The sequence below is a fragment of the Rhincodon typus genome, chromosome 38 (genome assembly GCF_021869965.1).
Source record: "Rhincodon typus isolate 14 chromosome 38, sRhiTyp1.1, whole genome shotgun sequence".
Classification (NCBI taxonomy): Eukaryota; Metazoa; Chordata; class Chondrichthyes; order Orectolobiformes; family Rhincodontidae; genus Rhincodon; species Rhincodon typus.
In genome coordinates, this window is record NC_063369.1 from 18,018,932 (window position 1) to 18,042,272 (window position 23,341).

At 41.0% G+C, this 23,341-nt stretch overlaps 1 protein-coding gene across 1 annotated transcript; it reads left to right on the forward strand.

Moving 5' to 3' along the window:
- The first annotated feature begins 8,115 nt into the window (after positions 1–8,115).
- On the forward strand, positions 8,116–22,971 carry mvb12a (multivesicular body subunit 12A). Its single transcript, XM_048617780.1, has 9 exons — positions 8,116–8,273; positions 11,923–12,021; positions 12,981–13,077; positions 14,492–14,621; positions 15,133–15,255; positions 15,624–15,730; positions 17,446–17,501; positions 18,136–18,195; positions 21,828–22,971. Exons 1-9 carry the CDS (start codon positions 8,178–8,180, stop codon positions 21,888–21,890), a joined length of 831 nt encoding a protein of 276 aa, XP_048473737.1. The 5' UTR covers positions 8,116–8,177; the 3' UTR covers positions 21,891–22,971.
- Positions 22,972–23,341: the final 370 nt, after the last annotated feature.

The window sequence follows — 23,341 nt, forward strand, 5'->3', positions numbered from 1 at the left end:
GAAGTCCTTCTTAATATAAACCAGGAAGTGAAAGGAATAAAGGTAAAACTTCAGAAGACGTCAACTGCCTGTTCTCACCGCTGCTGCCGCAGATACCGGGGTACCTCCGTCACTGCTAACTCTTTCCACGTTGGGCTGCGATGCCATTGCTGCTGAAGCTGCCACCTCCCGGATCTTCTAGAACATGCCCAGGCAGGACCCACTTGTGCGCTGACAAACTGCCACGGGCTGCTGAGAGACCAGGCTGGACGAGAGGTCAGCTCACTAGGTCCATGCTGAGGCCAGGAGAAAAGAAAAAAATAAGCACTAAGAGGAAAAAAAAGAGAAAGGAGCGGACAAGCAAATTAGGCAAATTAACACAGATCTGATATTGATCCTGGAACTTATCTAGATATAAGACTGGTCATTATGCTTGACTGTGAATTTCCAAGTTAAAATGAGTTGAGTTTCTTTTTCATGGGGTATTTGTGTATGAGGAGTATGCAACAGTTCCACACCAATTACTTCATTGCACATGGTAAATACGGCTGCTGACTGGTTTTATTACAATAAGGGCTTTGTCATGTGTGTTGAGAGCAGCCTTTAGGAAGCTAGTTGCTCGTTGTGAGGCCGCAATGACTAATAAATCAATGGATTAAGCTCAGGTGGCTTGTCAACATTACCTGAACTGTGAACTGCTTCATTGCCTTGGAAACCACTGCCTACTGCAGCTGCTTCGTGTAAATTGTGCACTCACAACATTTACCACTTCTGTTTACCCTTCTTCCTGATCATCTTTTTATGAATTTTGGTCTTGAGTGGTACAGTGGCTTATGATTGAAAGACCAATGGCACTATCTATAATGCAAGAAAGTAGGAGGGTTTAGCTGGTTGTTAGTCAGCTAATCTCCAGGGTTTAGGTAAATTTGCTTTCTCTTCACAAATGTCATTTGCAGAATGCTGAAGATATTTTTAATTGTGTAACATTTGTTTAGAGATTAAAACAATTTGCTTATCAAGGTGTGGCCATTTAGCTTGATTCTCCTTCAGTTCTGCAAAGGAAGGATGTACTAGCACATTCATGACGTATCAGGTCTGGGAATAAAGTCTATATCAGTACTGTATAGTACTCAAATTAAACTGTTACTTGCTGTTATTGATCCACCTAAGTGCTTTCATTTAGGATCTTGCCAGCACTAAAGGCAGTCCTTTCCAAATTTCCAGCTCCATAAAATTGAAACTGGAAAAGTGGAAAAGCAGATAGGACTGAGTTGCCAAGGTTTGGAGCTGAAGCATAAAGCATCTCTGTTCGGAGCATAGAATCCCTACACTGTGGAAGCAGGCCATTTGGCCCATTGAGTCTACACTGACCCTCCGAAGAGCATCCCACCCAGACCCACCCCCTAGCCGATCCCTATAACCCTGCATTTCCCATGGCTAGCCCACCTACTTCCACATCCCTGAATACTACAGGCAATTTAGCATGGCCAAACACGTAACCTGCATATCTTTGGCCTGTGGGAGGAAATTGGATCACCTGGAGGAAATCCACACAGACGCAGGGAGAATGTGCAAACTCCACACAGACAGTTGTCTGAGGGTGGAATCAAATCCCTGACACTGTGATACTGCCCTGTTAAAGTGATTTTGTAAAGGGACAAGAGATCTTCTGTTGAATGACATACTTTTGTATGATATGGATTTAATGAAAGCCCCATTTGGTAGCTTTTGTGTGTTTTTTCTGGTACTAACCTATACATTTCCTGGATTTTCTATTTTTGAATGTCAAAACACTGGCACTTCCAAGTTTTTGTTTATCCTCTGATTAAGCACGCTTTCTCACAGTACTGTACACATTAAAGTGATTCAGAGCTGCATCGCCATTGCTGACTGCAGTCTCATCCTTGGAAGCACCAGAGGAAGATATTTGTGGTTGGTGTGGTTTGTTCATGTCTTACAAGACAAAGTTTTGATTACTAAAATATCATGAGACAGCATTAATGAAGTGCTGCATCAGCTTTTAATGAAGCCAAATAATTTGACTGTTCCATAGAATAATCGGGAAGTGGTCCAATTTCCTTTGCCGTAGGCTTTTTAAAACAATTTATACAGTTTTATGTCAAGTGCAGTGTTTCATTTAGAAATGATTGGCCTAATGATTTCACTTTCATACTTTGAGGTGTTGCTCACTTTTTGTGCTTGAAGATGTCAATTGCAGCTCAGTCAGTAACATTTTCATCTCTGACTCAAAAAGTTGCAAATTCAAGTCTCATTCCAGGACCTGAGCGCTATAGTCACACACAATTTGTAAACACAGTCCTGAAAGAGCTGCACTTTTGGGTGTGCTATTTTTGTGATGGCACTTCAAACAAAGATCCTGTCTGACTCTACAGGTGATGTAAAATATGCAGTGGTAGTATCTTGAATAAAACCGGAGGCTTCTCCCATCTTTGTATTCTGTTCAATATTTATCCCACGGTCAACATCACAGTAAACAGATTATCAGGTTGTTACCACTTTGCCAATGCTATCTGTGTGGAAACTGGCTGCTGTGTTCCCCTTTTGCTTTGTAAGTATTTAATTAGCTGCACAGAGCTTCAGGCCATTCTTCAGTCATTACAGAAATGCTATTCTTTGCATCCTATTTTGGTGCAATTGTGTCATTTGCTTTGTTGTTCCCTGTTTTAACCTGATACGTTTTTCTGTAGGTCATTCTTTTATAAGTAGCAGTGGTATCCGGAGAAATTGTATTCAAAATATTGTACATGCAAGTTAAATGCTGCAGTAAAATGAGGAAGATTACCTTGTCAGGCCTAGAACTTGGAGAAGGTTGAAATCCAATCTATCTGTTATTGATTTGTGGTTACTGAGTCACAATGTGATGTGGGAAGACTGACTTCACATTGTGACTCATGGTTTTAAACGTTCCAAAGAAACTTCACTCTTCAAAGACTACTTTTTCTTGCATCTAGTGTTCACCAAAATGTTTTCTGTTATTACAAGATGTGATGTAGACGCCAACCCACACAAAACAAATTCTCAGATGTGTCCTTTTTTACCTAAAAAGAGCACCGTGTCGTGTGCACAAGTTCTGTAAAATGTAGCTATAAATGTCCTCATTCCACTTTTTTCTTTCTGCAACACTTCAGCAACTTGTCCAATCAGCTGCCTATGCTGTATCTTCCCTTTCTAGCTCACCATGCCAATGAAACTCCCCCACTGCCTGAGCCCTGTACTTTCCTCTTGTTCTGGTTTCTTTTCTGTTCTCTCGTGCCGTCTATGATGAACAAATTCTGATCTGCTCTTGCTCCCTGGACACAAGTCCCCTAACCTGCTGACCATCTAACTCCCCATCGAGACTGCTCTGCTCTGCCATTCGATCATGGCCGATATGTTTCTGAACCCCATTCTCTTGCCTTCTACCTGAAAACCTTACCAATCAAGAACCTATCTATCTCTGTCTTAAATACACTCCATGAACTGGCCCCCACAGCCTTCCGCAGCAATGTGTTCCACTGATTTACTGCCTCTGGCTGAAGAAATTCCTCTTTAGAACTGAGATAGAGGGTCATCCCTTCACTGTAAGGCTGTGCCCTCGGGTCCTAGTCTCTCCTAGTGGATTCATCTTCTGTATCCAGGCCTCTCAGTATTCTGTATGTTTCAATCAAATCCCCCCCACCCCATCCTTCTAAACTCCATCGAGTAAAGACCTAGGGTCCTCAACTGCTTCTCATATGGCAAGCCCTTCATCCCCAGGATCATTCTTGTAAACCTCTTTAGATCCCCTCCAATTCAGCACATCCTTCCTTAGATATTCAGCCCAAAACTACTCATAATATTCCAAATGCAGTCTGACTAGAGCCTTTATACAGTCTCAGCAGTACAACTCTGCTGTTGTATTCTAGCCCTCTTGAAATGAATGCCAACACTGTATTTGCCTTCCTAGGTACCAAATAAAACTGCATGTTAACCTCAAGAGAATCCTGAACTAGGGCTCAACACCCTTTTGTGCTTTAGATTTCTAAAGCTTTTCCCTGTTTAGACAATAATCTACATCTCTTCTTCCTTCCAAAGGAATAACCTCACACTTTCCTACATTGTATTCCACTTCTTTTTTGCCTACTCTCCTCACTTGTCCAAGTCCTTCTGTAGCCTCCTTGCTTCCTCAACACTGCCCGCTTCCTCATTTGTCTTTGTGTCATCTGCAAACCAAGCAACAATACCTTTAGTTCCTTCATCCAGATTGTTAATGTATAAAATGAGTAGTTGTGGTCCCAATATGGACTCCTGTGGAACTCCATTAGTCACTGGCTGCCATCCTGAGAAAGACTTCCTTTATCCTCACTCTCTGCCTTCTGCCAGTTAGCCAATCCTCTATCCAAGCCAGTATCTTGCCCCTAACACCGTGGGCTCTTAACTTATTCAGCAGCCTCCTATCAAAGGCCTTCTGAAAATTCAAATAGATCACATCTGCTGGCTCTCCTTCTGTCTAACTTGTTTGTTACCTCCTCAAAGAATTCTAACAGATTTGTTAGGCATGACGTCTCCTTGACGAAGCCTTGTTGATTCAGGCCTATTTTACTACACACTTCGAAGTACTCCGCAATCTCATCCTTAATAGTGGACTCAAAATCTTACCTGCAATGGAGGTCAGGCTAATTGACCTATAGTTTCCTGTCTTCTGCCTCCTTCCCTTCTTAAACAGGGGTGTTACGTTAGCCTTTTCCCAATCCTCTGGGACGCTCTTGTGACTCTAGCAATTCCTGAAAGATCACTGCCGCTTTCTCTATAATCTCCTCAACTACCTCCTTCAGAACTCTGGGGTGTAGTCCATCTGGTCCAGGTGATTTATCCATCTTTACACCTTTCAGCTTCACCAGCATCTCCTCCTTAGTGATGGCCTCAATGCTCACATCTGCACCCAACATTCTTGAAGTTCTCAAAAGCTGCTGGTGTCTTCCACTGTGAAGGCTGATGCAAAGTACCTATTCAGCTCCTCCAACATTTCTTTGTTCACCATTGCTACTGCTCCAACCTCACTTCTAGCAGTCCAATGCCCACTCTTCGGTAGACATACAGGAAGCTGGATGAACACAGCAAGCCAGGCAGTATCTGGAGGAAAGGAGAAGTCAGTGTTTCGGATATTACCCTCCTTCAGAACTGGATGTGGGGGTAGGGGGATCTGCAGATAAACTTGGGGGTGGGGGGAGGCGGGGTAGCAGATTGGTGGTAATAAGCGGACACCGTTAGTAGGTATGACCTGGTTGGTTGATGGGAGGGATAAATCTGGTTGGTGGCTGGAAGGAAAAGTCAGAAGTGGAATGGAAGGGAACTGGGTGATGGCTGGTAATGTTATTTGAAATTGAAGAACTCAATGTTGAGTCCTCCTGGCTGTTAGATGCCCAGGCAGAAGATAAGGCGTTGTCCTTCAAATCAGAAAGCAAATTTGAAGAAGAACAACTTATCTTCTGCCTGGGCACCCTACAGCCCGAAGGACTCAACATTAAGTTCTCCAATTTCAAATAACCTTCCCAGCTCCACCTTCTCTCAATGCCCACTCTTGCCTCTTTCTTTCCTTTTAATATATCTAAGAAAACCCTTGCAGTCTTTAAATTACATTACTAGCTAGCTTACTCTCATATTTCATCTTCTGTCTCCTTTTTTTTGCTTTTTTTTAAGTTATCCTAAGTTAGCTTTGAAAGGCTTCCCAATCCTCTAGCTTCCCCACTAATTTTCACCATTTTAATTTGCCCATTCCTCTTTAAAGTCCTTTAAACTTTTTATTATCACCTCCCAAAGCCATGTCATTGTTTTGCAGCACTCCATTTTTAAATCCCTCTAATCAGCTTTCTTCCCCAGCACAGTATTAAGGCAGATCTAGATCGATCAACCACACCAGTATCTGCAGGTTATCTGATATCCAGTACTGCAGGAGCAACAGTTTCCTCTAAATAATCAGAAGATAAAAGTCATTTTTCAGTCCTGCAATACAAATGCTGATCACTAGCCACCAACCTATCCCTTTCACTGTAGTAGTGTATCATAGAGTCCCTACAGTGTGGAAGCAGGCCATTCGGCCCATTGAGTCCACACTGACATTCAGAAGAGCATCCCACCCAGACCCAACCCCTACCCTGGACACTATGGGCAATTTAGCATGGCCAATCGGCCTAATCTGCAAATCTTTGGACTGTGGGAGGAAACTGGAGTACCTGGAGGAAACCCACGCAGACACTGGGAGAATGTGCAAACTCCACACAGAGTTGCTCAAGGCTGGAATGGAACCTGGGTCCCTGGCGCTGTGAGGCAGCAGTGCTAACTAGTGAGCCTCTGTTCCTACCCACCTACCCCTGTATCAGATATGGTAGTTTAATTTGCATTCAGCAAACTCTCTCAAAAAGTACTGTGACAGCGATTAGGTAATCTGTTTTGGGATTTTGATTGAGAAATAATTGAGGACACCTGGCATAACATCCCTCCTTTTCAAAATAGTGTCATGGAGACTTAGCAGACAATTGGGCTTTGGTTTAATGTCTCATCTTAAAGGTGGCACATCCAACATTACAGTTTTTGTCCTCACTACTGTGCTGGAGTGTCAGCCTTGATTTTTGTGCTCAAGTCCTACAGTGGGAATTGAACCCAAAACCTTGTAATTCAGAGGGAAGTATGCTACTTACTGAGCCATGAAAGGGAGCAGTCGTTGAATTAAGGAAAAGAAACGGAAATCAAAAAGGGCAGTCCTGGTGCCAAGCTGCTTGAGTGCTACAGCTGTGGTCCTCCAGACTTGTACTAGTAAGTACTTGACTGTGATTCCACCATGGATTTGAACATAAAAAGTGACCATTCAGTGAAAGGCTAACCACTCTTCAGAGCAAAAGTTGTGGAAAAGCTACCTCCATGAGCAAGGAAATTGGGCAAATGAAATCCAAAGAAATCCAAGTACCTTTCCCTTCATGCTGTAAGTATCTCCCTAGATAAGGGAAGCAAGCAGCCTAATCTTACCACATCCAAGCCATCATCCCATTCACTACTTGTACTGAGAACTGCCAGAATGATAGGATCTCTTGCATATAGTGAAATTCTTATTGTGCTTTCACTATATATGCTGTTTCGAAACTTGAATCTATTGTGTTGTCTGATTATATTCAAATTTACAGCTTTGAGTTCCATGTGTCCCATCTGCCCCTAGTACTTGGATTGGAATTAGTGATCCTTTACCGTTGTTCACAGAAATAGGTTCAAGGGCCATGTTCCTCTCCACAGAAGTGCAGGAATTCGGGCTGAATGTCCTGCTTCGCTTCTTTGTGCCTATTCTATCATTCGATAAGATCATGCTTAGTATAAATCAAATGAACCAGCCTCTACTGCTTTTTAGGGAACAGAATTTCACATGCTAAAAGCCCTTTTGGCAGAAAAATATTTTCTCATCTGCCTTAAAAGGAAGCCCTCTTAAACTGTGTTCTCCGGTTTGAAACTTCTCCAAGAAGAAAGATCCTCCTTATATTCGCCCTTATTAAATCCTCTTGTATATTTCAATAAGATCATCTCTCATTCTTCAGAACTCCAGTAGGTATAGGCTGAAATTGAATAGGTGTAAGCCCAACCTGTTCGTCCTTTCCTCGTAAGATGAGCCCTTCATCCTCACAGTCAAACAAATCTTTTCTGAACTAATGCCATTATATACTTTTTCAGATAAGCAGACCAAAACTGCATACAGCACTCTAGATGCTTACCACAGCCCCTTACATACGCACTAAAATGTCCCTACGTCCATTCCCATTCTCATTATAATACACATGAACCACTTAGTCTCATCTCCATTTCATTGCCTTGCTTACTTCCTGTACCTGTTCTTACTAGCCCCATCAAATAAAAAAACAGTTATCTATATATATTTGAACTTTTCTTTCTGCAAACTGACTGCCATACTTGCCTACATAAACAGTGGCAACATAATAAAAGAGTTCTACTGATGTGCTGGGGTACTATTTAAATGCTGGAGAACTGATGTTCACCATAATTCCCTTTTGAAACAAACCAGGCTCTGCTTTGACAACTGAGTGACTGATTATTCCAGTTGAATATTTTTCTCCTCTAACCTCCCCTTAATTCTTTTTGCTTTCATTTGATCCTAGTGAGAGAACTGAATTGATGAAGCAGTGCTTGGTGTGTAGGATATATCTTGTGCCTTGTTCCGGATGGCTGCACCTGAGATCAATGATCCAAACTGCTATCCGCTCACTGGAGTAGGATGGGCCTCAAGCCAGAGCACATGTCCAAAGGAATATCAACTGGTATGTCTGTACATTTGGCTAGATTACAGTAATTCTGATTTCAGCTAGCAATTTTTTGGAATGGATAAAAACATGAAATCTTACCTGAGCCTTTGTAATTTAAATCCAATATGGGGCTGGTATTCAAATTGGGGCTTATTGCAATACCTTGTGCTAATGAGTTTGTAGAGCTTTCATAGATTATGGGGACATACCATCAGAAAAAAATTACAGCTCTCTGAGTAAGAACATTGTGCGTCTTGATCATATACTTGGACTAATTGATCAATACAAAACAGGGAGAATGTTGCTTTGTCAGAAATGTGACCTCTGGATGAACTGAAGCTCTTCTGTTAAACGAGGCTCCCTCTGCATATTCCAGTGATTTAGTTGAATGTTAAAATCTGTTGAGATGTGATTCAAACCATGAGAAAAACTGATGCACTGTCGTCTTGACCTGCTGCAGTCCATGTGGTGAAAGTAACTCCCAAAGCCATTAGATTGGAATCACAGGGTTTTGACACAACAATGACAAAGTAACACTATGTACGTCCATGTCAAGTTGGTGTATAATGTGGAAGGAATATTGTAAATGATGTGCCTGATTTCCCTTGCAGTAATGGTCCTTCTAGGTGGTTGAATTTGGGAGATCCTGCTGACGACATTTCCATAGAAATGTAACACCCTGCAGCCAAGGTGTGCCACTGGTAGATGGATTGCCAGCCGAGCAGGTTGTGTTATTATAGACTAGTTGGATGGCTGTAGATCAACACAATGAAGAGTGTTCCATCGCACTGACGACTTAAGCCATTCAGATGAGGAAGGAGTCTGGAGGGGAGTTTTTGATAAACTGCTGGAGTCCATCGTGATTTAAGTTAATAAATCGGGGGCTATTCAGGACCAGTCGGTCACTGTTTCTGAAAGAAAGGCATATTTGATCAACTATATAATTCCTGGAAAAATATAAGAACGGATAGCGGATGTATTGTATTATCAGGTGTACTCTGCCTGAAGGCAGATCTTGGTTTATATCAGTATTTTTGTTATTCTCTATTTTGTGCCAGTATTTTCATTTGCAAATCAAATTTCAAGCCATCTAACATTGATATTCTCTCTCATTCTCTTTCTCTTATTCCTTGAAATCTTCCCTCCATAGTTTCTTTTACAGGTGTTTCCTCTTGCACTGTACCCTATCCAGACTCTCTCTTCCCCGTAATATTGTTCACCAATTTTCTTTGTTTGTTCACTCAACTTCAACATGTTACATTTTTTGTCCTGCAGATCCTTTCCATTTTCCTTCAAATGCAAAATTCAAAGCTATTTAGCTAATTGGTGGTTTCCTTTTGTAACATCCATGTTTCACATCCTTACAAAAGAACACTCCAAATTGAGATCTTCAGTTAGTTTTTAAGATGTTTATTCAGCTTTCCAATTAGTAACCATACCCTCCTACCAAATATGGCTTTTGCCATTGCTGACTGTGTTCTTATTTCAGCATTGCATCTTTCATCCTCAGACATTATGCTTCCTAAATTCTTGCACCTTTTTCCAGTTCTTCTCTTCTAAGAATAAATGAATATTTCTTGGTGATTTTGAGATTTGCACCATTTTGGTTTTGTCATGGTTACTTTCACTCTAAAGTTCATGCCTGTTACTGCTGTACCTGTCAAGTCTTGTAATCATTCCTATGTGATTATTACAAGTTCTTTTGTTTGTTACCGACCTCTTCAATGTCAATGCAGAAGCAATAATTAAAGATGCATTTGAAGAAACAGAATCTTGGGCAAATGATAACATCAGTTAGATTTGCAGATGACAAAGCACTTGCAGCAAGCGTGGAAGGCTTAGTGAACTTGTAGGTCGACCAGTAACAGCAGGCAGGAAACTTGGATGCAAGTGTGGTTTATACAGATTTTCAAAATACATTTAATACTACCTCATGCAAGAAACACTGCAAACATAATTGCACATGGAGTTGATGCAAGCGTGGTCATGTCGATCGGCAAACGGAGAATAAACGTGAAGTTTTGGGAGTCAAAGCATCCGGAATGAGATGGTGTTCCCCCAGCAGTTTCAAGGAGGTGAGCAGGAGTAAACCAAGAAATTTCAAGAGGAAAGATAAAAAGCAATACAATCTTAGATATGAGTGAACTAGTTTCTTTCCTATTCTTTTAAATTGAGGAGCGGTGATCAGGAAATCACAGTTGTTGATTCTACGGAAATGGCTACATGAAAGCATCAGATATATCTAGCAGTTAAGGGTGGAGATTGACACATGGAATTGTGAGATTGTTGCTGTCATGGAGATATGGTTGCAGGTGGAACAAGACAGGCAACTCAACATTCAGAGATATAGGATCTTCAGGCAGGACAGGAGAGGGTGTAAAGAGGAGGTGGTGTCATTATTTATTAAGGAGTCAGTTCTGTGGTAAAGAGGGATCACATTTTGTAAGAGTCTTCATGTCAGGCTTTGTGGATGCAGCTTAGAATTAAGAAGGGGGCAGACAAACTGCTGTGAGTGTATCATAAGCCCCCAAACAGTCAGTGGGCAATTGAGAAGCAGAAAAGTAGTCAATTCACTGAGGCACTTGAGAATAATAATAAGGGTCATCATATTACCCTTTTGTGGCGAGGCAATAGCCTAGTGATATTATCACTAGACTATTAATCCAGAAACTCAGCTAATGTTCTGGAGACCTGGATTCAAATTCCCTTATGGCAGATGGTGGAATTAAGACTCTGCTGATGACTATGAAACAGTTGTCAATTGTTAGAAAAACCCATCTGTGGCTCACTGGTGTCCTTCAGGGAAGGAAATTTGCCATCTTCACCTGGTCTGGCCTGGCCTACATGTGACTCCAGACCCACAACAATGTTGTTGGATCTCAACTGCCCTCTGAAATGCCCAGCAGCCTGCCAGTGATGTCAATGTCCCATGAGTTAATTTTAAAATCTTCCCAGCGTTAGTTGGAAATAGTGAGTATGCTGGGTGTTTAGAGGGTACAGATTTCTTGAAATATATTCAGGAGAGCTTTTTATATCTGGTCACCACACTATATAGGAAGGATCTGATTGCACCAGAGGGGATGCAGAGGACATTCACGAGGGTGTTGCCTGGGATGGCACATTTCAGCGACAAAGTGAGGCTGGATAAGCTCGGGTTGTTTTCTTTGGAGCAGAGAAGGCTGAGAGTGGGCACAATAGAAGTATGTAAGATTATGTGGGTGGATAGAAAGCAGCTGTTTTCATTAGCTGAAGGGCCAGTAACAAGGGGACCTTTTTAAGGTAAAAGGCCGGAGGTTTAGAGAGAGTTTGAGGGAATGTTTTTCATCCAGAGGGTGATAGGTTTGGGACGCACTGCCCGGGAGGGTAGTTGAGGTGGGAAACCACCTCAAAAAGTACTCTGATGAACGTTTTAAGTGTCATAATATTCAAGGCTATGCACCAAGCGCTGAAAAGTGTGACTAGGGAAGATTTTAGATGGTTTTTGTCAGTGCAGACTTGATATGCTGTAGTATTCAGTGATTTCTCCGTGTGAGTTTTCTTTTGCACCACTTGCCCCAAATTATGAGAATTTTTAAACATTGTTGACTCTTTAACTACCCCCTCCTCCATTTCCTCCCCTCCCATCGGCCTCCAATTTATATAATCTATATCCTTTGTATTCTAGATTGTTACAACTACAGACGGCTCCTCTGCAAATTTTGCAAAAGGCTTTGGCCAGAAATCAAATTGTTATCTGTGTGTCAGCTCACTGCTGAATAAACAGGTAAGTTAATAAATACTCCCTCAGCTGGGTACCTGTTTACAACCCATGGTATAGAAAGGGTACAATATTTTAGAAGAATATAAATGGTGCAACAGTTGAAATTGGTTCAAGAGAAAGCAACCTGACTTGAACCTCTTGTGATCTTCCTTGTCGGTGCCACCCCAACCCCAACCTGCACCTGCACCTCCACCACCTCATCCCTGCATTTCAAAGGCTGACACATTTTGGTACAGTAACAATAACTATGAACGAAAAACGTATCATAAACTCTGGTACTGTGTCATGTTGCCTAAAGTTCTGGTTGTAGCCTTTGGGCTGAGTTAACTAATTTCTGTTGAACGCTTGGTGGTGGCCTCTCTATTCCAAGACCAGGAGGGCAAATTTGTCTCTAATCCCTTTTTCAGAACCTTTCTGGGAAGGATTCTGTTTTTTAAAGAACAAACCAACTGCAGATGCTGGAAATCAGAAATTGCTGGAAAAGTTCAGGTCTGGCAGCATCTGTGGAGAGAATCTAAATAAAAACTAAAAAGAACTGAGGAAAAGTCATTTGACCCAAAACGTTAACTGTGATTTCTCTCCATAGATGCTGCTGGACCTGCTGATCTTTTCCAGCAATTTCTGTTCTTGTTTGTGGAGAGAATCTGTTGTATTCCAGACAACCCTGGGGTCACTTGCAACTTATTTGTTGTCAGATACCCTGCTGGATATGCATGAGCCATCTTCATGGTGTTTGTATCAGTGGGGTGATGGACAGATACTGTGATAGGTGGGTTTGTATAGTTAGGTTACTAGTCGATTGGCACAAAGCTAGCATTTTCAAGGAGAAACTAAAAGACATAAGTAATAAGCGGCTGGGGGTTATGGACTGTAATTTGATGTTAAGAGGTTTGCAGATACTTTCAGTGCAGGTCACGGTGTGGAGATGACGGTGTAACATTGCTTCTGTACCCTGTTTACAGAATCCTCAAGGGGACATTGTCTCAGATATCCAGTTACTTCCTGATAAGAACCCTCTACCATCAGGATATGCCTTCATTTCTGAATTCCTGGATCCCAGTAAGTATTTTTGATTACCGTCATAAGGGTATTGGAGTGTAGAGCTATCACAGATCTCAAACTTACTTAAGGTTAAGGGATTAATTTTTTAAATTCACAGGGTGTGGTGATTCAAATAAATGCCTCTTATATTCAAGCTTGTTTTGTAGCGGAGCTCGCGACAGTTCTCTGGTACCTAGAAGTTGAGAGATAATAAAGAGTTGAGTCTGTCTTACCGACACAACCACTTTTGACTTGGTGTCAGAAAGTTGAAGTTCAAACACAATTTTTTCAAGCTGTCATTGACAAATAGTGCTTACCTCTCTATTCTCTCCTTAATTTTGTCTCCAGTGAACTGCTTTGCACCATCTTGCTATGGCGGAGAGACTATGCAGAAGCAAACAGTTGTGCTGAGATTGTCATGTGTCTTGTAACTTGCTGTGAGCTGCAGTATAGGTGACCTTTTGTGCAGGGTTGTCTGAGCTTTCTATTTGTGTTCACTTGCCATGTGTCCATGCGTAGCCTGCCGGCAGAGATCATGCTGCTTGTTCTAATTTCCAGAGTTACAGATGTTAAATGATGTAAGTGTTCCAATTTAGGAAGTAAATGGGCTGGAAATAACAGTTTATAAATTCCAGACCCATGAAATCTACATGGGACGAAGCAGTAAAAAAGAATGGTAAGTATAAATAGTATTTACTACTATAGTTTTGTGGATTGGGGCATAGTTTTGGGGCTGAAAGACCAAGAGTGTTCCCTTCCTTCAATACTATAAAGCTTGATGCATTAAGAATTAATGATTAGCCAAGTGTCTCTAACTGTCTTTTACGAAGAGGACACTAGTAAAGTAAGCAACATTCAACAAATTGAAGGCATTTGCATGTTTAAAATATTCCATTCTGACACGTGGTGTGCCCAGTGACCCTTGCCAGTCACACAAAGTACTTGGAGAGCTGATGGGCATCAAAGAGACCCAGGCACATACTAGACTCTGGAACAGGATTGGATTGATCAGAGGATCCCTGCATTCACCCTAATATGATATACCCTAGTGATTTTTCTCAGACTGAGGAACAACTGCCTGGGACCTTCTGTCCCATACCCAACCGTTCAGTTGACTAAAGAGGAGGATCAATCACAAGAAATGCACCTAGAATCTTAAAAGCAGCACCTTCAGGCATTCAGTTAGGCTGCAACCTTGTTGCATTGTTCAGACAGATGAAGGTCACTTCAATCACTTCACCAAACTGGCATGAGGTAGGGATGATGAGTGATTCTGAAACTGTAGCACACAAGACACTCTCCTGTACCCTAAAACCCCAGTGTGTTAGGGATGTGGATTCCTGTACATTGGACTCACCACTGATGGCCCTTAACCCTGTGGTTCATTTGTTGATTTGTGGGTTAAATAATGGTTGCCCTTTTATTTCCCCAGAGGTCACCGTGTCTAAAAAGAAACGACTATGTATTAAGACGGTTCCATTCGGTGGGGCTGACACTGCTGTTTTTGATGTCAAACTGACCGGAAAAAGCAAGCAGATTGTACCTTTGTACACATGTATAGGGTAAGTAAAACCTATAATTATTAGCAATACAACATTCTGTGCGACAGAACCCACCAAGTGGACTTTTAGCATAGTTGAAGTACACTTCCACAGTTCTTTTTTTCATATATTTATTGCCTCTAGATTTAACAGTTCATCAGAAATACAAACTAGCCCACACTGTGTACAAGAGCTACTTTCTGTCCTAGCTTTATTACTGCATGAGTGTTCAAGCTAATTACAAATACACCCTGCAATACCATACCTTCAAGAAATATGGGGGTAATATCAGGGGCTGCATTAGCATGCTGGGGTGTGCTGCCTCGGTCAATTCCTCAAAGAAAAGTATTTGTGATTAATTTTAATTCCATAATTAATTCATATTCCAAATTTCTGGTTCCCTGACTGTCCTCTGATTTTTGCATTAGTCTGTTACTAGTAAATGTATTTAAACAAACACCTTCAATATTTCTATTGAGTATGTTCTGTGTTTAGCATATGTCTTTATTCGCTATTGTGTTTTATTTTGCAGAGAACTGAGTGGGTTTGTCATCTGGTGTAGAAAAGGGAGGTTGGCCAAGCCAAAACCGTTGCCTAAGCCAAGAAGTATTGCTCTTGATATGAGAGGGCTGTCACTGGAGAATGAGAGCTCAAGGTGCTTATCACAAGCATAAATATGTTTCACAGAAAGCATGGCTAGTTTTAGCTTTGAATTTTGATGCAGATTAGCAGATGGATGAAAGATAAAATGGGACAGAACAAAGATAAAGTACAGCAATTTATGTTCTGATCTTTGATAGTTTGCTGGATCCTTTTAGAAACCCCATCTGTTTTGTATATCAATTAAATTCAGTTTTTTGGACGCAATAAAAAGCCTTTAAATTTCAGAAAGATTTATGCTGTGAAAAAAGTGTAAATTCAGACCTGGCAGTGACTGAGTTGCAAGTTCTGTTGGCATAAAGCATGGACAAGTGTCATACATCATTAAAATCCTAAAATTAATCTGCCTTTTAACTGATGTAGGAAAAGGGAAGAGCTCGATGTAGCCCCAGCACGACTTAGCAAGAGGCGCACCACTCTGGAGCACAAAGATTCCGTGTACAGTGCAGAAAATATTTATGGAATTTCGGGTAAGGTTGGACTCCAGTTGTCCCATTTACCTCCCTGTTAGACAACTCCCTCACTAGCTGCCCTTCTTTACCCCTCTCCCCCTAAGTCAAAGCCCCTTATAAAGTGACCAATCACTTTACACCCAGAGATTTCTGTTCTGTTCTCTCATGCTAGTTAAAGAAAAACTAGAGCAACAAAAGTTAAAATCAAGCTATTGACTACCTGGTATACAACAGTCAATAGAACTACTCACACTTCCAGCAGCATATTAATCTTGTATGCAACTGATCTTTGTTCGGGTTTATTTATCTAGTTGCTCTCTCCACCACCAACCGGTTATGGACTTTTAACCACCTTCATTATCCTGGGACTTCACATCTCTCTCCAGATCTCCAGACACATACTTGCAAAGTCTGAATCTATAACTGTAATTTTGGGAGTTTTCCACATAGGGCATGTTTATGTGCTCATCAGTACAAAATACACTACCAGAAATTCAGAGTTGTTATGATGCAGGAGAAGGTCATTCAGCCTATTGTGTCTGCACTGGTTCTATTACCTAGTACCGATTTCCAGCCTTTTCCCCATATGCCTGCACACCATTACTATCCAAATAACCATCCAATTCTCATTGAACACCTCAATTGAACCTGCCTGCACAATATTTCCAAGTAGTGCATTCCATTACCCTAACTACTGGCGTGTGAAACAGCTTTCTCTCACCGTTGCCTCATTTACATCACTTTATCCATTACTGTTAAACAGTGTGTGAATACGCACTCATGTCTAAGACCTTGAAACTGAAAGAATTAGTGCATCAATGCAGAAGTGCCAATGTGTGTAGTCTTCCTGGGTAAATTCTATTCAATGTACTGGCTAGTGACATTCAGTAGTTTACTTCACTGGTCTTTACTTGTTAATAGCTGTTTCAGTTTAAATACAATTTCCCCCTGGAATTAGATCTAATGCTAGGCATAGAGCTAGATCCAACCAGGATTAAAGTTGAGATGTGAGACCATCCTTTTAAATATTCTGCGCTTGCACTCCTTGCTCATGAAGCCAAATGGAGATTTATTAAAGGGTACATTGAAATTCTTCTAAATGGGACTTGGAAGTGACAATGCGTTTGGTCCAGGGTTCTGATGGGGGGTGTGACGTGTTTGTAAATCTGACCTGGACCCCTCAGATGAAAGTTTTGCCACAAAGATCAAATCTGAAATGAGTCTATCTCAACATATTATCTCATCAGTGCCTAATATGAGGAGCCAGTGTCAAATTGCTAAACAGTGAGGACTTAGCAGTTTGGGTTGAGACACCAAAGTTGGGATAGTTGCTCATGAGTTATAATCAGCTGTCTATGTAGCACAAAAGTAAAAATCATAACTGTGCTCTTAATGTCCTAATTTCTCCCTTCTGTCTCTCACACCCAAGACTTGTACATCACTACCCATTCTTTTGTTATGTAACTATCCACTTTAATATACTTCCTGAACAATGACAGTCCAGTGGGGCACCTCGCATGTGCTGTACTTGAGGTGAGATGGCGATTGCTGCAGAGGCAAGGACTTGTGCTCCAGTAAGGCACTAAAGGGACTGAGAGAAATGGACCATATGATGTGTGATATGCAGATTCTGTAGGGACAAAGGCAACTGGTACTGTAATTTTGAGTAGCATGATGACAGTTGTAATAATGAACCTGTTCACAAACTCCTTTTTTTTCCCTCTGTTCGGCAGCGATGGATGGCGTCCCATTTGTGCTGCATCCTAGGTTTGAAAGCACCTCTGTGAATGTAAGTACCTCAAAAACCAATACGATGACAGTCCTCTTAAAAGAGCTTCAGTGACTTCCAATTCCATCTTCAGGAGTTTTTATTCAGTAGTACATTAGAAAATATTGGTGTAATTTCTGCAGTCTTCACTGACTTACTTGGGAAACTATTGGTGCAATGATTTACATATTGTCAGTACTTGAAGAACAGACAAAAAAAATTACTTCTATTGAATAGCTCTGATTTTAATTGCTTTGCTATTAAGGACTTAAAATGTGGAATTCCCCCTTAAACCCCTCCCCTTCACTTTCCTCCTTTTTAAGAACATTCCTTTTTTTATACATACATCTTTGACACCTTCTTTTGGTCACCTGATTCAATAGCTCCTTAAATGGCTGTATTCATATCATCATGCTTCTGTGAAGCATTTTGGGCTGTTTTGTTACATTAAGGGTGTTATATGCAGCTTTTGAAGCCGGATTGATTATGTTTGTGAATGCAGAAAGGTTTAATGTGACCACATCAAGATGGAGAGACCAAACTCCCAAAACATTGCAGCCCATAACACCATATTCAGTGGTGAAATGTTGCAATATGTTGTGCTGTTTTTCAATGGTATAGACTGCTGTAATTCTATGTTGACGTCTTCCTGCAGGTACCCAGTGCTAATATTGCAAATTTCCAGATTAAGAGCCATGCTGAAATAGAAAATGAGGTAAGTCAGAAATGCTAATGATGCTTGTTATTTGGAAGTACTTCCTGCAGCGGTAAACAGTCTGTCACCCTTTGCATTTTCACGTGTATTTACTTCCTTTTCACCTGACATGTTTATTGAAAATGCAATCTAGCTTCTGTTCAGTGCCTCACTGTTAAGAAATTAGGTTCCTGGCAGAGACTGATCTGCCATTTGTGGGGTGGGACTCAGTGTCACAGTGTCAAATAAAGAAAGAGCCCCATATCTGAGAAGAACTCATTAAATTCATGTCAGTAATTCACTTAACTATTCCTGCTCGATCTTCAACAATGATGTATTTGATGTCAGGGAGGCGATGATATACAGATATTATTGCTAGACCGAGATAATGTTCCAAGAACTCAGGTTCAAATCTGACTATACTAGATGCTTGAATTTTGAATTCAATTTAAAACAAAATCTGGAATTAAAAGTCCAGTGACCATCTGGTTCATTAATATCCTTTAGGGAAGGAAACTGCTGTAGGTCTGGAGTCCCATGTACACCAGACCAGGTTAAAAATGGCAATGTGACTTTTAAGTGTCCTTTTGAAATAGTCTAGTACACCATTCAGTTAAAACAATTAAGTCTCAAAAAAGGAATGATACCGGACAAATCACCTGGCATTGACCAAGGCATCAGAAATACCAATTGCAAACACGCTCCTCTTGACTGATACCTGGGGGCTAGTGTCAAAATTAGGAGAGCTGTCTCTCCAACAAATCAAGTAACAGCCTGACATTCTGTGAGGTATGATTTTATGAGGATGACTATGTGCCAGACACAGCCATCATTCTGTCCTGCCAATAGGATAGGACATACCCAGCGGTACACAGTTGGGGGAGAGCTATCTTGGGAGTCCTCACCATTGTGAAGTCACATGGTATTGGGTCAAATAGGAGGAAGGAAGCCTCCTGCTAATTACCTTGTACCATCCTCCTTCAGCTAATGAACAAGTACACCTCAATGTTGAACACCCCTTGGAAGTGTGACAATACCATGGCTTTGAGGTGTATTTTGTCATTTTTTTCATGAAAGGTTGAGATCAGAGGTGATGATCTGTCGGCTTCAAAGCCTATAAAAATAAACAGCTTGTGAGGCCTTGGGGTTTGTTTTCCTTAAGTTTGGAACAATAGAAGCAGTCTGAATGGGTGGGGGTCAAACTCCCATAGAACCAGGATTTTCAATTTTAATTTTGCAGTAGCAGTTCCTGGGGTCTTAAAGCTGTTGTACATCTCTCCCTGCAACTCCCTCTCTCTGAATTTTCTCTTGATGTTTTACCTCTTGGACTGGAGAATTGCCTATGAGACAATCTATTTTAATGAATTTGCCTTTTGCCAAGGATGTATTTATGGGAGGTTTCTATATTGGAACAGTTAATTAGTAGTTAATATAGCTATTATTTTGTTAAGCATTTTAATAGTTACAGTTAAGCCAATTCTTTTTATTTTTACACTACCGTTAAAATAAAGTGTGTTTTGCTTAATGTTGAGTAGTTTGACCAATTGAATTGCATTTGGAAAGCAACACCTTACACTTACCTTTTCAAGTAAGAAAAAGTTAGGGTCTAGATTGTCTTCTAAATATATTTTGAAGGGATTTGGTCTGGTCCATAACAGAAGTACTGAGGGTGATAATGGCGCAGCGTGTACTCTGGGTGGGGTCTTGAGACAACCAGCAAGAGAAGCTGAGCAGCACCAGCAAGACTGATCGGGTTGTGCAAATCGTAAAGGACTTGGTGTACTGGGTCTGTAGCAGGTGATGAAGGAAACAACAAAAGGGAAAAACCTACTTAATCTAATCCTCACAAATCTACCTTCCGGAGATGCATTTGTCCTTGGAACTATCAGTAAGAGTGACCATCGTACAGCCTTTGTGGAGATGAAGTCCCATATTCATATTGATAATGGCACACACCATGATGGAGTTTGCATGTTCTCCCTGTGTCCACAGGAGTTTCCGGGTGCTCTGGTTTCCTCCCACAGTCCAAAGATGTGTGGGTTAGGTGGATTGGCTATGCTAAATTACTCAGTGTTCAGAAATGTGTAGGTTAGATGCGTTAGCCATGGGTAATGCAGGGATAGGGCATGGGGATGGGTCTGGGTGCGATGCTCTTTGGAGTGTTGGTGTGGATTTGTTAGGCTGAATGGCCTTTTTTTGCACTGTAGGGATTCTAAGAAGGTTAGATTTCATGGGATTCAGGGTGAGCTCGCCAATTGGATACAAAATTGTAGTTAACAGCAGGAGACAGTGGTGGAATGTAGTTTTTCAGAGTGGAGGCCTGTGACCAGTGGTGTTCCAGTGATCTGCGCTTGGTCCACTTTTTTTGTCATTTATATAAATGATTTAGATGAGAATATAGAAGACATGGTTAGTAAGTTTGTAGATTACACGAAATTGGTGCTTTAGCGGACAGTGAAGAAGGTTATATCTAACATTACAGAGATTGTGATCAATGGCTGAAGAGTGGTAGATGGAATTTAATTTGGATAAATGTGAGGTGTTGTATTTTGGTGAAATAAACAAGGGCAGGATTCCTACAATTAAAAGTAGGGCCATGGGTAGTGCTGTAGAACAGACAGACTGAGGGCTTCAGGTATATTATTCTTTAAAGTTTGCATCAAATAGGTACAGTGGTTAAGGTACTTAGGCTGCTTGCCTTCATTGCTCAGACCCTTTGAGTATAGGAGTTAGGAAATTATGTTAAGATTGTACAGGATGTTGGTGAGGCCTCTTCTGGAATACTGTCTCCAGTTCTGCTCACCTTGTTATAGGAAAGACATATTATTAAAACAGAGAAGATTCAGAAGAGATTTACCAGGATGTTACTGGAAATCTGGAAGTAGCGAGTTAAGAGACTGGATAGGCTGGGACTTTGTTCACTGGTACTTAGGAAGTTGAAGCGTGACCTGAGAAGTTTATAAAATCATGAGGGGCATAGATAAGGTGAACGGTAAGTGTCTTTTCCCTAGGGAGGGGTGTTTCAAGACTACAGGGTCCTATGGAAGGCGAGAAGAGAAAAATATAAAGTCATGAGGGGCAATTTCTTTTTAAACAGTGGTTCATGCATGGAATTAACTTTCCATAGGAATTAGTGAATAATTTGGCTAAGTACATGAATAAGATATGTTTGGAGGGATAGGGGCCAAGTGCAGACAGGTGGGACTAGTTTAGTTTGGGATTATGTGTGGTGCAAGCTGGTTGGACTGAACAGTCTGTTTCCATGCTGTATGATTCTGAGTTAAAGCACACTGTCAGAAGAATGGTAAAAAGTTAGTTTGATTTGTTATCATTTTAGATGACTGAGTGGGGATGTCAATGAAGGGTAGCAAGCAAATGGTTTTTTAGCTGGACTGATATTTGTCAAGATTTTGGAGGAAAATCATAGAAGATATTCTAAAGAGCACGAGGCAATAAGGACTGGCAGATGTTTGGCATGTGACTGACTAGCTGAGCTTGATCCTGCCGTTTAAGTCTGCATGGGCATACTGAGAATACTGACCTTTTTATTACCTCTGTCACCAATAGGTTGGTGCGTTCATACAGACTTGTAATTGTTGATCCAGAAAAGCCAGTGTAAAGCCACTAACTTGTGACAGTTCTTCTTGTTTCAGTACAACTACAGCTTCATGACAGAGAAGACTGCAGCTGCCAGACTCCCTCCAACAGTCTCCTAGAGCAAAAGCCATTGAGTTGCAACAGAGCCTCAGGATGAAGCTGCCTCATAGGTCAGGCTCACAGCAGATTCTTACCTCTGACTCCATGAAGCTAAAAGCCATGAGATTGGATGTGGGTATCACAAAGGTGCAATAAAACCCACTTCATAGAAACTGTCTATTTTCAAGATCATCCCTGTACAATCACCGTTTTGACTTTGTTTATATGCATCTAAATTGCTGCTGATATTTGGTTTGTTGTTGCAAGTACTGTAATCAAGTGGGACCCACTGCAGCATGGCAGGAGCTGCATTCATTTTCAAAATCTATATATAATCTCCATATGATATAGTAGAATAATGTGGAAGTAAGTTAAACTTTAGAGTTTATTCTGTTTGGGAATGACTGTCTCCAGGAGATTGCAAAGTACACTGAGTATGAAGACACTAGTGGAAAGGTTTGCTATCTGAGCTGTCACTGTCATTACCAGCTGGGTGGAGTAACAAGGCAGGATGTGAAAGTGTTACACAACTGCACGAGTATGGGAAACAGTGTACCTCCCAAATGACTGTTTCCATTCAACCCTAATTAGCATAAACATGGAAGTACAGTGAAATTAACTCTACCCACTGTGCAGCATGGGAAGCTTAGCTCGCCTGTAGCCATGCCACCTCAATTCAGAGTTGCTCTCAACTTAATTGTGACCACCCATCAACCCAGGGACCTTCCTTCAGTTGTTTGTTGTACACAGTTTTAAATCATTACTTATGGCTTGTTGATTTCCTTGGCTCTGTTTGATGTCAATATCAGGAGATGCAATCAGGTAGTCTATATGTTCACATGATTACCTTCTTAAAAGGGTGAATGTTTTAATAAGAGGTAAGCTGATATCACTGTGGATCTTCTAAATATATCTATATTGAAAAGCTCTCGGAAGGCCCAAGTTCAAATCCCACCTGCTCCAGAGATAACCCATCTGAACGAGATTAAAAATATCTTTACTAAGAATCAGAACTACCTAATTTCTGTTTATGATTTTTAAATATTATCCTGTAGTTTCCACATCAGTTTTTAACAATTATTAAATACTTATAGAGAATAATCTTTGTTCTGACATTCTTTTCCTCTTCAATCAATTAAATCTCTTTGTATAGTTGACTGCTTGTTGCGCTAATGTTAATGGCTGATCTCATGGTGGTCTTCCTGTACTTTGCATCTATTCAGTAAGCCAACATGGAATTGTGGATTTGAGCTGCACAGTGCTCTGTGCCTCATCAGATACCTAGAGGTGGGGACCTGACAACATAAATAGAGAGAGATTTCCTTACTTGTTGTGGGAGAACCTGCAATTTCTGTTTCCAAAGTTGAGTTAGCTGAGGTGCTCCTGGGAGCCTCCCAACTGTTCATGTGCCTTCAAGGCGCTCTTTCTCACTTTTAGGTGAGAAGTATGGTTTTATATGATTATTTAATGT